This window comes from Armigeres subalbatus, chromosome 2, assembly GCF_024139115.2.
Source record: "Armigeres subalbatus isolate Guangzhou_Male chromosome 2, GZ_Asu_2, whole genome shotgun sequence".
Taxonomy (NCBI): domain Eukaryota; kingdom Metazoa; phylum Arthropoda; class Insecta; order Diptera; family Culicidae; genus Armigeres; species Armigeres subalbatus.
In genome coordinates this window covers 318518827-318533983 of record NC_085140.1, presented here as the reverse complement: position 1 = coordinate 318533983, position 15157 = coordinate 318518827, and the positions used below count along the sequence as shown (strand labels likewise).

The 15157-nt window shown below is 41.9% G+C and overlaps 1 protein-coding gene across 1 annotated transcript; it reads left to right on the top strand.

Annotated features, from left to right (window-relative positions):
* Positions 1–13319: 13319 nt before the first annotated feature.
* LOC134209884 (uncharacterized) lies at positions 13320–14741 on the top strand. The gene has a single exon (XM_062685907.1). The coding sequence runs from the start codon at positions 13320–13322 to the stop codon at positions 14739–14741; it is 1422 nt and encodes a 473-aa protein (XP_062541891.1).
* The last annotated feature ends 416 nt before the right edge of the window (positions 14742–15157 follow it).

The following is a 15157-nucleotide window of genomic DNA, read 5'->3' as shown; positions in this document are numbered from 1 at the left end:
GGTTATAAATGTTGTACCCACTCGATCACTTTTCTTGGATTATTACCATCCTAAACTAAACTTCGGATGTAAACTTAACATGAAGTAGAAGAAGACAGTAGAAAGCCCTGCCCTGTACATGTACTTGGCTGCAGGGGCCAACTGTGATGATGTAGCTACTTAACCGGAATGCGGCATTTATTTCACTGTCTCATGCATATTTTATGCTCGGGAAAAAGGGCTTTCTTTCTTTGTTTGTAACAACTTTGTGACGCGCGAACGACATCAGCGTCGTGTGCATCGAGAGCAAGGACCGTTGTACGTTCGTCCCATCAGTAAATGTTTTGTTGCCTTCCCCATAAATCTACCGCAGTGCAATGGAGAAGCGAACCCCACCGGAACATGTCCCAACATTTAGCGGGTTAGTTCTGCTGTGGTGTGCTCAGTCAGTGCTCGGTCCGACTCGGTGTTTGGATTGGATGTTTGTGCCGTCGTCGCAGTGTGTGGGGAAAGCAATTCTGCTTCTGTCAGCATTAACGGGGACAGCAGCGCAGGCTTTAGCCATCAATCACCCGTATCTGCGCTCCATTTGAAGACTTCCTGAAAGGGAATTGTTACAGTCGACGTCGGACGATTTTTGTTTTCCGTCCAATGGATGTGTCCCATAGACTTCGCGGGCCAGGTAACTAATCGAAACGACATGTGTCCTTCATATACGATTCAGTCGTCATAGCTGAGCTGCCTACACATGTGTGCCTTTTTCTGGTGTGTCACATAGACTGCAAATGGCAGAAAAGTTTACCTCATCAATTATGAACGGAATTAGAAATCGATGTTGTGCCGTTGGGTACGTTTTCCTACCTGTTCCAAGATGAAGAAGGCATCTGCCGAACGGAGCGATAAGGTGGTAGCGAGATGGGACGTGATCTTGTATGTATCCAATTATTGAGGGAATAAGTTTTGAGGTAGATTAGGAATATTGCGTTCAACTCAGTATGTGTACGACTTTTGGGTTTCTGCCTTGTTAATTTATTAGAAGGAATAGAAGCTTTATGAGTATAACGCGAACAGGCATTCCAACGTTAACTACCCTGGGAAAAAATACTCACTCACGCGAACACCTATGATCCTAAATACCAAAAAATCAACTAAAAATTATTGCAGAAGCGAAGTTTCTCTAAACACACGCGACTGCCACTGGGCGACAGTTCTTGCTTTTCTTATTAAACTATAGCTGCCACAGTCAAGCATTACTGATGGGCGGGCTTAGGCCTGCTGACAAAATTAGTATTAAAATGTGTGTGTTTTCAAACGAAAATCGAGTTAAAGACAACTTTTCGATAACTTATCCTTAGTAGAACCTTGAAGAAACGATGACTTGGATTTAATCACAAGAAGGCATTTTTTAAATTTCAATATAGATGCTGTAACTATTTTTTTCTAATTTGGTGGATTTAAAACATGTTAGGGTGTCAACTGCCAATTCAGCCCATGGATCAAAATATTTGCCGATTTTCGATTTAGAAAAAAAAACTGATATCCTCTAATGAACATTTCCGCTCTCAAAGAAATATCCGATGCAATTTAGTGGCCACTGCCTTAGAACGGTTTAAGCACCATAATTGATCAAGACATGATTGGAGTTGAAGCTCTTCTAGCGGAAAACATTCCGACACATGTACGGCACGATACTTGCGTTGCATTCTATTGCCGAAAGGGTGGAATCAAGTGGAACAATTCGATACGAAATTGTTGGATATGTCGTTAGAATGCTGGCTCTCTTTTTCGATGCTCGTAGGTTTCAGATGTGCTGTTTTCTGAGGTATTGCATCACCCGGTTTGTATCGACCGGAATTGCTACGGTGTCCAATAAAGCGATATTAGTTCGAATGACAGGGAAACACAAGATACACAAAAAAATACGAATTGCTTCCAGTCATAACGGAATGGGTTTTATTTAGTTTATAGCTGCAGACAGCGGAATTGCTTGCTATTGCGGAAAATGAACTTCCCTTAGGAGAAACAGAGATGGAGTTTGTTCCTCTAACAACGATGGTGATTGAGCACCTAAAGCTTCCTTCCGGGTGAACTGATACGCCGGTTTGTCGCAAGTTTGGGTCCTTTCTGCACCGTGGAATGGAACATTCTTTGATAATATGTGCATTGAGCAAGATTGACAACGTTTGTGCTGTTGCGCCATAATATAGATTCTGAAAAATACCTGGTATCAAATAATACTCAATGGGTTACAAATTTCATGGACTGAATCATTGTCAATTGTCATTGTCAATATTCTGAACACTTAGACATTTTATTCACTGCTTTTGTTGTAGCAACACCTTTACAACCTCAATCAAAATCGAACTAGCGAACTGGCGATCAGAACAGTCTTCAAATACTCAAAATTTAAAATCTTTAAAGTGCACTTCGATTAGGAATAACATTAATCTTTACCCTAACAAAACCCACAATCTCAGCTTATTCATAAAAACTTTATCCCAATCAAGTCAAGTGAAAGAATATATACCATAAGTATAGGCTAATGCCCAGGCAAGTCGAGACAATTTCCAAATCGAAAATTGCCTAGACCGGCACCGGGATTCGAACCCAGCCACCCTCAGCATGGTCTTGCTTTATAGCCGCGCATCTTATCGCTAGGCTAAGGAGGACCCCAAGACAAAGTCGAGTCAAGTACGAGACATTGAAGACGGCCTCACAGTTGAGGTCAAAATACGTATCTGCAAAGATAACAAAACGTAGTGGAATTAAATGAAAAGTTCTAAGCTCGTCTTAGACGGTTGAATACATTCCACTAAAAAGAGTTTAAAATATTTTTTCTGAATTTTTTTGATTTAAATATACTTTTTTCTTGTTGAAATTGCCAAAGCTATTAATATTTGGAACTTCTACGTCCACAGTTGCCGCGAAAATTGTCTTAGAATTAACTGTCGATAATTTTTATTCTTCCAATATTATTCCTAATTTCCTTGGTCACGTTCGATTCTAAAACTGAACTGAAAATCAATAAATATCCCACAATGTAAGCACTAAATAAATAAATTATTGCCATGCACAGTCGGTCTATGCATGGACCATATTCTCCTCGCTGCGATGTACCCATTCTTGTGGCGGACGGGACTTTGGTCAGCAGTGACTAAACCGCATCGTAAGGTGTAGGATATAATAGAAACCCAGCGGAGGGGTACATAGTGCAGCTGGATGGAACAACGATTGTACGTGTGTTGTGTATGTCCAGGAGTGCAGACCATTTCCCGGGGTTGTCTCGGTCTCGGGAGCTCTACTGGGAAGTTGCAGTTCCGAAAATAGAAATACCATCTCATGGTGGCTATTATGTGGACCAAGGGATTTAAATGGTTTCTGCAAAGAGTTTTCTCTCTATAGGGAATCAAAATGGCTTTGACCATATGAGAGCAACGAGTAGGAAAAGCATTGAAATTTAGACACTGGTGTAACCGGGGATTATGCACGGGATTGCAAGAGCTGGGAATCATAGATTCATGGATCTGTGTTTGAGCTCGGTCTTGATTGGCCACTCAATGTGTAGCAACGTAACTGTTATTGCATTCAGATCCAACTGATACGTGATCTAAAGCATCACTTGCTTGTATATATGTATATTTATGCAGTAGCACATAGTTGTCATATATATCTTGTATTGACACAAGTAAGTAAGTTTGAAAGGTATAGATTATTGGATTTAAAATTTGATAAGTTATTCGGGATAATCAGCCAAGGGCAGACGCAGAATAGAGTACTGCATGTTGATGTAGTTTGACAGATAGGGGAACTGGGGGTAGGACGCCCACGTTAAGGAAAATGCCATTTTTATCAATGAAAACCACCATTTCAGCCAGTTTTCATCAGCGCATACTGAAGAACAGCATATCTGCGACTGACTACCGATAACAGATATCTAATTGTCCATTTTATTGCACAGAAATTTGATTTTTAAAAAGCACCCGAAAAAAAATGATTTTGAAACCATGCGGGGTGAGATGCGCCAGTGGATGGGTTAAAACGCGCATGTGCTTATCGTACTGATTTTCATTTTAATTGCAGTGAGCTGCAGTGCTATCCTTCAGATTTGTGAGTCGAATTATCATAGCTCTTAATAACTGACTGGTTGAATTCCAATGGCGAAAACCAAATTGCTCATCAGCAAGAATAGAATTGTCATTAATATGAACCATCATTCTATTTGAAATCTTTTCAAACAGTTTGCTTATTGAAGAAAGCAAACTGATTGGACGATAACTAGAAGCCTCAGCTCCGGCTTCAAAATTGGAACAACTCTGGCGTTTTTCCGTTTATCTTGAAAGTATCACACTTAGAATATTTTACAGTGTACGGTAATTTTTTACCGAACTTTCAACAGCTGAACGTTCGGTAATCAGTTCGGTAAATGAAAAGATTACCAATCGTTCGGTAGTTTTAGTTTTTGATGATCTGTCAACAAGTACCGTACTGTTCGGTAATTCGAAAAACAAAATTACCGTACGATTCGGTTGTTTTTTTCGCTTTGAATGGGGAAAATAAAACTGATGCTTTTAGTTGTTATCAAATAAAAACCCAGATTAATCCACCTAGCGTTGGTGGTGCCTTTCTCGCATTATATGGAGTATATATGGTCCGATGTACCATTTTCTTCATAACTTTCAAACGCAATGACCGATCGTTATAAAATTCAATAGTGATCAACAAGGCTTTGTCCCCTGTCGAATGAAACTTGTTGCGAGAAAATCGGTTAAGGATTACTATACGAAAAGTTGTCTAATGTTTTTCATAGCTTTTGTGCACACACATACGCACACACATACACACATACATACACACGGACAGACAGACATGTGCTCAGCTCGTCGAACTGAGTCGATTGGTATATAATACTATGGGTCTCAGAGGCTTCTATCAAAAGTTCGTTTTCGGAGTGAAATGATAGCCTTTCGGTACAACTTAGTTGTACGAGAAAGGCAAAAACAGGCTTGTAGTTTAAACGCATGACTTCTTTATTTAATTGTTTTTTTTTAGTAAAATGGGATTTAGAGGAAATCAGGTTCTGCTTCTCTATACGGAAAACGATGAACGTAAATCAAATGAATATTTATAATTATATATTCCGCTTTACTTTGGAGAAAACTAGAAGATGCTTCAATTTTTCAGTCCAAGTGCCCAAGTCAGTGCTCCAAAGCTGAAAAAAATATTGCGGAGAAAAACAAATTACTTGATTATGAACGTAACATACCTGTTATCATTTCTCCTTTTATCAGTTTAGTTTTTCCGTGATAAATCCAATGAAAAATTATTTACCGTTTCTTTCAGCTTTGAAACAGCCGCTTGCTACATATAGATTCAACAAAACTGAATATGACAGTTTGCCAGTTCAACCGCCTTTCAACGATTTACCGGAATACTGTAAAACAGAATTAGTTTTGCAGTTTGTTTGGTATTTATTTTACAATGTACGGTGATTATCCGATTTTACAGAACGAACTGTAAGTTTAATTACCGAAGTCTGTCAAATCATTTTGGAATTACGGTTTGTTCGGTAAAATTTTACCGAAATCCGGTAAATTTAATCATGTTAACCGAACGTACTGTAATTTATCATGTTTACCGAAGCTTTTCGTCAAAAAAATTACCGAACAGCGAAATCTATTTTAAGTGTGTGCCAATTGAAAACATTTGTCAAAAAAATAAATAAATTCTTCACACAATTTATTGCAGATCACTATAGACGGACTGTTTAAAAGCATGATGGCGTTTGAAATACAGTGAACTCTCTCTAACTCGATATTTTCTTTCACTCATTAAATTTAAAGTCCCTTGAGTGTTGCATACTGCGTTACCTCCGTAAGTCGATATCTCCCTTACTCGATATTCTCTAAGTCGAAATTGTTTCCGAAAGCATTTTCACCTCGCTAACGCGATGTTATCAGAATCAGTTCACACGCACAATACATATATATGATGTCAGGCCATTTTGCCGAATGCCGTATGTAAAGGTAAACAACTTATATTGTGAGAAATGAGAAGTGGGAATTACATAAAGTGTGTAGCGAGAAGTGAGTAATGAGAAGTGAAAAATTAAGAGTTAGAAGTAGAAGTATTCAAAGTGAGAAATGAAAAGAAAATTATGAAAAGTGAGAAGTTAGAAGCAAGAAAAATGAAGTAAGAATTGAGAAGTGAAAAGTAAAAAGTGAGAAGTGAGAAATTTGAGAAGTGAGGAGTGACAAGTGAAAAGTAAGAAGTAATAAGTTAAAGATAAGAAGTGAGAAGTGACAAATTCGAAGTGAGAATTGTGAAGTGAGATGTGAGAAACGAAAAGTGAGAAAAGAAAAGCAAGTAAAAATAAATTGTGAAAAGTGGGAAGTGAAAAGAAAGAAGTTTGAAGTGAGAAGTAAGAATTGAGAAGTGAATAGTTAGAGGTCAGAAGTTAGAAGTGAAATGTGAGAAGTGAAAAGTGAGAAAGGAAAAGTGAGGAGCGAGAAGTGCGTAGGGAATGGTTAGAAATGAGAAGTACAAAGTGAGTAGTGAGAGTTGAAAAGTGAGAAAAGTAAAGTGAGAACTGATAAGTAGGGATTCCTTTTTTTCCCGGGAATCAACTTCCCGGGAAACGGGAAATAAAATGTTACCTTCCCGGGATTTCCCGGGATCCCAAGAAATAAATCAATCATGCGAAACTCAAAATCGTAACGTGGAATAATAACTTAGGATAAAAATATAATCTCGACCTCAAGGGATTGATACTTGCTATATTGTGTTAAAATAATTAAAAATGTTGGAAAAAGTCTGAGAATTTTCTCTGTTTAGTTCGAAAAGCGTGCTACATTTCCATAATGTTAGCATTTTTCCTTGATATGGAGGAGAAGACGGCTTTGACAGGATTTGTTCTGTTATTGCCGGATGGTTTCTAACATCAACCATCCTGTCCTGGTACTCGTCCGTATATTTTATTAATACAAACAATGTTATTGTCGAATTTGAATTATAATACGAACCTTGAATCGAACACTTGAGCACATTTCGCTATTAAATTTGAGGTATTAGAGCATATGAATGAAAATATATTCAAAAATAAAATGTTTTTTCAAAAGCGTTTTATGATTGTACCTTACAAATCCTAACTATCAATATTGAATGATTCTTTTTGTCAAACTTTATTTGAAATTCCGTGCAGCACCAGAAACGCATAAAATTGCATAAGTTTGGCGAGTTTTTGTTATTAGACTGCTGCAATGACCTTATAGTAAAGAACTAAATATGTTGACTTTTATACTCTGACATGTCCAGACAGTAAATTCCTAATAGTTCATTGTAATTTTGAAAAAGAAAGACATAACTCAAAACAAAAATGGAACATGAGTCTGTTTGGGACATGAATCGGGGTGAGTCAAAAATGAAGGTCTTTAACCTCTGACAATAAAACTACCAACGCCGTCTCTGTCCTTGCCTAAATATCTGCGATCTGGAGAAGTTTTGTTCTGGCTGTTGAGAAATTTCATCAAACACTAGATTTTTATGTCGACTTCGTAACGCTTACCGGTGATTGGGGCTACTAAATAAATGAACGACCGATGGAAACTTATGCTTTGCTTTGCCTCCTTTGAACACGTATTAGGGTTGAACCGTACAATACTGTAGCATCTACAGATTCAAGCAATATTTTTATACTATGTGTTCAGGACGGTACCCTATCACCCAAAAATTTCTCTGTGGGGCCAGAAGTACCAACTGATGAGTGTCGACAACCGTCGCCGCAGATATGAAGAATAGCAGAAACACGTAAACAGTATAGAATTCAGCATTGTTAGACAGCAGACGTAGAAAGACAAAACGGAGAAATTACTTTGTTGGACACAATTTGTGACAAAAATACACGAAAAACACTTGTTGGACAGGACTTGCGACGCAAAAAGACTAAAAATGTAAGACATAGATTTATATGCTAATTACTAATGTTTACGGCTAGTTGAATTTATTGAGCCTATGAACTTTGTGCTAAAACATAAACCTATGAAAAATGTAACCTAAAACTAATTAAAATAAATGAATTTACAGCTAAAAGCAAACTCAACTCAACAGAAGAAGAGTTTTGCTAAACGGATGGTCCGAAATCTCATCACCTGTCGCAACAAAACTTTTAGATTTTTATCTACAAAGACGGGGTTGCTCTAAGAGGCTTTACATCACGCCACGCGGTTTTATTAACACAATGGCAAACAGACACAATTGTTTGTGCGGCCGACCATTCAACCCCGAAGAAATAATAAAAAGGTGCCGTGAGTGTTTGCAATGTATGCATAACGACTCCGCTGCAGTTGTTCGTTAAATTGATGGCCAGTGTGATATGTGTGTTCAATGTTTTGAACGCAATGTTCATCCGGCACGATCGCCTAGCTGATCGACTAGCTCTAGCTCGCGCAAAGATCCATCTAGACATGCAGCGTCCTGAAGAGGAGAATACACCCCAAGAGAAGGCTGCGGAAGAAAAGCTAAGAAGGGAGAAGGAATTTCTAGCGAAAAAGTTCGAACTGATGCAGGCTCAGATAGACGAAGAAGAAGAAGTAAACAGTGTAAGAAGTCGTAGTTCGCTGTCAGGTGTGCAGATAGTTCAACAGTGGCTTCAGAACGATCTCATCGGCTCTGGCATCGGGTGCAATGAAATCCCCGCCGATCCATCATCACAAACAGGGACAGTCCACAAGCCAAGACAGTCAGTGCCCACGACAGTAGCGGCAAATTCGACACCAATGTCCGGTAAACAAGCGGAGTTTACCTTTGGTCTCAATCCGAGTCAGCCGCTTACTCAAGAAGAACCTAGGTGGCATTCTCAGCAATCGAGTTGTCACCAACAAGCATTGCTCGAAGTTCAAGATCCGTTGGACTGGAGTCTAACTTGGGATCCGCCAGCAACACCGAAACCTCTTCCGAAAGCTCGATACGCGGTGGATTTGCAGGAAATTCAACGTAAGTTTTGTGGAGTACAGTTGCGTCCTGCTCAACAGAATCCAGTTTCGGTGGGTGCTACTATCCAGCATTCGTTGCCAGCGCGGGAATCGTTGGTACAGCATAGCAAGGTTAGTGAGGAATGTACAATGCAGCAGCAGATCCTCGCCACTTCAGCACCGTTGATGTCTGGCCTCGAATCGTCCATTGGACACCGTTTGTCTGCAACAATTACTTCGGTGAGTCAAAAGTGTTCTGATCAGATTGCATTACAAACTAGACCATTGCAAAACAATGAAACATTTGACATACCAAAAGTGTCATCTTTCATTCAACCCCCTTCTTTTTTCTCGACCGCGCCATTCAGTCCCCCCCCCCCCCAAACAATCCATCTGTTTTTCTACCAACACACAAACGTACCCCATACGTTCGAAATACAACTGCCCCCTCCGTGCATTTTGCTGACTGCCTTCCTGCGTCGTCGTCCGGTTTGCCGATACCGTCCGATGTGCGAACAATCCAAAGCAATTCGTTACCCATTGTATCATCAGTTGCAGTCAACAACGGTGCATCGACAATACTTCCGCCCGGTGACTTGTTTGTCCCCGCACCAATGACTCCATCTTGGATTAACGCTCCCACTGCTCAACAAATCGCTGCCAGACACATCGTTTCCAGAGAACTTCCCATCTTTTCGGGCGATCCAGTCGAGTGGTCGTTGCTCATAAGTTGCTATCAGAACACGACTCAGTTATGTGGTTTCTCTCATGGGGAAAATTTGATGCGATTACAACGGAGTCTTAAAGGAAATGCACTAGAAGCAGTACGTAGTTTTCTGTTGGAGCCCTCATCGGTTCCCATGATCATTGCTACGTTGTATACACTCTACGGACGATCCGATCTAGTAATCAATTCTCTATTGCAAAAAGTTCGTACTACACCGTCTCCAAAACCAGATAAGCTAGAATCCTTAATATCTTTTGGACTTGTCTGTCAGAATCTTTGCGGTCATCTTCGCGCTGCTGGACAGGAGGCCCACTTTTCTAACCCAGCTTTACTCCAAGAGTTGGTGAATAAACTTCCGGCGAATTTGAAACTAGATTGGGCCCTCTTCAAGCAAAAGTGTCCTGTGGTTGATCTAGGCGTATTTGGGAACTACATGGCGCAACTAGTGGTAGCTGCAAGTGATGTTACACCCTTTCCACTGCTTGAAGAGCCTCGTTCTTATTCCGGCAAACAGAAGACGAAAGAGAAGTTGTACGTTAACACCCATTCAACCGGGTATCCATCGGAGGTTGCCTATAAACAACATCAACCCAGCTATTGCGGAGACAAGCATACCCAGCCGAAGCCGTGCACGATTTGTTGCAAACCTGGACACAAAGTTCGGGATTGTGGCGTGTTCAAGAACTACAATTTAGAGAACCGTTGGAAGCGGACGCAAGAGAACCATTTATGTAGACGGTGCCTAGTAGCGCATGGGAAGTTTCCTTGTAAGGCGATGATGTGTGGAATGGATGGATGTGAAAAACGGCACCACAAACTATTGCACCCGGGCAAGCCATAGTCTGCAGTACCAATTGAGTCTCCGAAAGTGAACAAACGAATTAATGTTCATAACGCCCTGAAAGTCGCTACGTTATTTCGCATCGTCCCAGTGACGCTCTTCGGGAACAATAGATCCATCCACACCTTTGCGTTTTTGGACGAAGGGTCTTCATCAACACTGGTCGAAGCGACAGTCGCTCGTGAGTTAGGAGTGACAGGCAAGGTGTATCCGCTTTGTTTGCAGTGGACCAATGATGTGGAACGTTCCGAGGAGAATTCTCGGCTAATACGTCTCGAAATCTCAGGCCGTGGTGCTGATAAGCGGTACGTACTGAAAGCCATACACACCGTCGAAAAGCTGCGCCTTCCCTCGCAAAGTTTGTCAGTTGATCAGCTATCTAATCGATTTCCTTATCTTCGCGGTCTACCCATCGAAGGATATTGCAACGCAACTCCAACTATCCTCATTGGCTTGGACAACGTGAATCTAAAAATTCCACTTAAAATTCGGGAAGGTAGGATCGGCCAACCGGCTGCAGCAAAAACTCGACTGGGTTGGACTGTTTACGGTCCCATTTCTGACGAAGATTTCTCAATGAAACAGTGTCACATCCATCTCTACCAAGAAGTTCGCAGTGCTGACGATGAATTACATGATCTAGTGAAGGACTTTTTTTTCGATAGAAAACGTTGGCGTTGCCATAGCACCATTGCTGGAAGGCTCCGATGAAATGCGTTCAAAGAAAATTCTGGAAGAAACTACTTCGCGATTGCCATCCGGAAGGTTTCAGACAGGACTATTGTGGAAACATGATTACATCGACTTTCCAGACAGCAAGCCCATGGCAGAGAGTCGTTTGAGATCCTTAAGAGCTGAGCAGAATGGATACGTTTGCGTACGTTTTGACAGTTTTCCCATGGTGAAACTGTCAAAACGCACGCAAACGTATCCATTGTGCTCAGCTCTTTAGAACGTCGGCTGATGCGGAAACCTGAGCTTTTCGAAAATCTCAAGCAACAAATGGATGAATATCAGGAGAAAGGATTTGCACACAAAATTACGAATGAAGAATTGTATTCATCGGATCCTAAAAGGGTGTGGTATCTTCCACTAGGGGTAGTGGTACATCCTAGAAAACCAGGGAAAGTCCGCATGATCTGGGACGCAGCTGCGACGGTACGGGGTCAATCGCTAAATTCCGTTTTACTCGCAGGGCCAGATTTGCTGACGTCCCTTCCATCAGTTCTCTCCAGATACCGACAACGGCAAGTCGCCATTAGTGGTGATATACAACAAATGTTTCATCAGTTCCAGATAAGACCAGAAGACCGGCAAGCACAACGGTTCTTGTTCCGGAGCGACCTCTCCAAATCACCGGATACGTACGTCATGGATGTCGCGACGTTTGGTGTGACATGCTCGCCCTCTGCCGCGCAGTTCATTAAGAATCTAATTGCTAAAGATTTCGAGTCCGAGTTCCCTAAAGCAGCTGCCGCTATCATCCACAACCACTACGTGGACGATTACTTGGACAGCCTAGACACTCCAGAAGAGGCCATTAATCTAGCTTTGCAGATAAAGATGGTCCATGCAAAAGCTGGGTTTCACCTACGAAACTGGATGTCTAGCTCTAAAAAAGTTCTATCACGGGTCGGGGAATCCGCGGAAGAAACAGTGAAGTGCTTCAAAGCGCATACATCTTCACCTTCAGAACGTGTTCTAGGAATGAGTTGGTATCCTGATTCAGATGAATTCGCTTTCAGTATTCTTTTCCGGGAAGAGTTGATGCCATTAATTCAGGAACAGCGTATACCCACAAAACGGCAATTACTGAGGGTGGTCATGAGCATTTTTGATCCCCTTGGACTGGTTTCTCTTGTTGTGGTGCATGGGAAAATTCTCATACAAAACGTGTGGCGTGCAAAAATCGATTGGGACGGAGAAATATTAAGCGAAATGTTCCAGGAATGGCATCGGTGGATCCGTCTGTTAGGACAACTGGACGCAATTCGCATACCAAGATGCTATTTCCCTGGATATCTTCCAGAAAGCTTCAATACTCTGGAACTGCATGTCTTTGTCGACGCTAGCGAGGAAGCATATGTGGCTGCGGCATACTTCCGGATCATAGATCGAAGCCAAGTGCGCTGTGTTCTGGTGTCTTCTAAAACTAAAGTGTCGCCGTTGAAACCTCTATCAATACCCCGTCTCGAGCTACAAGCGGCATTGCTAGGATCCAGATTGGCGAAGTCTGTGGCAGAGAACCATACTCTTTGCATTCATTAACGGTTCTTCTGGAGTGATTCTTCCACTGTTCTATCCTGGTTGCATTCAGATCAACGCAAATACCGACAATTCGTAGCGTGTCGGGTGTCGGAAATTTTGGACTCATCAAAAGTAGAAGAATGGCATCACGTTCCCTCTCGCTTGAATGTCGCCGATGATGCTACCAAGTGGAAGGAAGGCCTACAAATCAACATCCATCACCGTTGGTTTCGGGGTCCAAGCTTCTTGTACGAAACTTCAGATTCCTGGCCCCAATCTACAACATTTCCTTGTCATACCACAGAGGAACTTCGCCCGGTACAAGTTCACCTAACAAGCGTAAATAAAACAAATAGTGCAGTTCTCCAGATTTTCTAAGTGGGAACGCTGTTTGCGAACGATTGCATACGTTCACCGATTTGTCGAACAACTGAAGCGAAAGAGGCGCAATGAGATTACTAATACATCGCCAATACTTTCTCGAGACGAACTTCAATATGCAGAGCGCACAATTTGCAGATTAGCCCAGGTCGAAGCCTTTGGAGAAGAGATAACCACGATGATTAAAAATCAACAGCTACCTCCGCATCAACGCCGATGCCTGGATAGGACAAGTAAACTGTACAAGTTATCGCCTTTTCTAGACGACCGCGGAGTTGTTCGAATGGAGGGTCGGATTGCCGGCTATCCTGAAGCATCTTTCGAGTACAAGTATCCCGTAGTGCTGCCAAAGGACCATATTGTAACTTCATTGATTGTTGATTCGTACCATAGGCGGTTCAACCATATCAACTCAGAGACAGCGGTTAATGAAATGCGACAGAAATTCCACTTGTCGGAAATGAGGGCGGCATTTCGAAGGACTCGGAAGCGCTGTTATTGGTGCAGGGTGTACAAGGCGACTCCAGCAGCTCCAAGGATGGCACCTTTACCAGCTGCCCGAGCTACTCCCTACGTGAGACCTTTCAGTTTCGTAGGAATTGACTACTTTGGTCCGCTGTTAATCGTACAAGGCAGACAGGAGGTCAAGCGGTGGGTCGCGCTCTTCACTTGCTTGACTATCAGAGCAATACATCTCGAGCTTGTTACAAGCTTGACAACAGAATGTTGCAAAATGGCGATACGGAGATTCGTAGCACGGAGAGGGGCACCTTCGGAGATATATAGTGATCGGGGAACCAACTTTGTCGGAGTCAGCGGCGAATTAAGGGAGCAGATAAAAGGTATTAACAACGATTTGGCCTCAACGTTCACCAATACTACGACTCAATGGCGGTTCAACCCACCAGCTTCACCGCACATGGGGGGGTCTTGGGAACGTATGGTTCGGTCCGTAAAATGTGCTTTAGCTGCGCTGTCTGTTGAGCGTAAGCCAAACGAAGAAACTTTGGTTACATTGCTGGTCGAAGCAGAATCTGTGGTGAACTCGAGGCCATTGACCTACATGCCCCTCGAGACTGAGGAACACGAGTCGCTAACGCCAAACTGTTTCCTCTTGTTAAGCACTAGCGGAGTGAATCAACCTTCATCCGAACTGATCAACGATAAGCTATCATTGCGTTCCAACTGGTTCTTATATCAGCGGCTCTTGGACCAGTTCTGGACGCGCTGGATAAGGGAATATCTTCTCACTATTACCAAACGAACCAAATGGTTCGCAGACACCAAACCGGTGGAGGCCGGAGATTTGGTGATGATCGTAGATGACCGACTTCGGAATGGGTGGATCAGAGGTCGCATTCTGCGAGTGTTCCCTGGCAGGGATGGCAGATGTCGAAGTGCCAACGTCAAAACATCTACAGGCATTCTACGGCGTCCAGTTGTAAAATTGGCCGTCCTTGAAGTGGCGGATACTGCTCGTGAGGACACGGAGCAATACGGGTCGGGGAATGTTCAGGACGGTACCCTATCACCCAAAAATTTCTCTGTGGGGCCAGAAGTACCAACTGATGAGTGTCGACAACCGTCGCCGCAGATATGAAGAATAGCAGAAACACGTAAACAGTATAGAATTCAGCATTGTTAGACAGCAGACGTAGAAAGACAAAACGGAGAAATTACTTTGTTGGACACAATTTGTGACAAAAATACACGAAAAACACTTGTTGGACAGGACATAGATTTATATGCTAATTACTAGTGTTTACGGCTAGTTGAATTTATTGAGCCAATGAACTATGTGCTAAAACTTAAACCTATGAAAAATGTAACCTAAAACTAATTAAAATAAATGAATTTACAGCTAAAAGCAAACTCAACTCAACAGAAGAAGAGTTTTGCTAAACGGATGGTCCGAAATCTCATCACCTGTCGCAACAAGTAATCTACTTTGAAAGCGAAATATACTACTGAATAAAAGTTTCATTATTAGAGAACAATAATTTCCCGTAAAATTCG

Coding starts and splice junctions, on each gene's coding strand:
- LOC134209884 (XM_062685907.1), top strand. CDS start 13,320: ATGATTAAAAATCAACAGCTACCTCCGCATCAACGCCGATGCCTGGAT.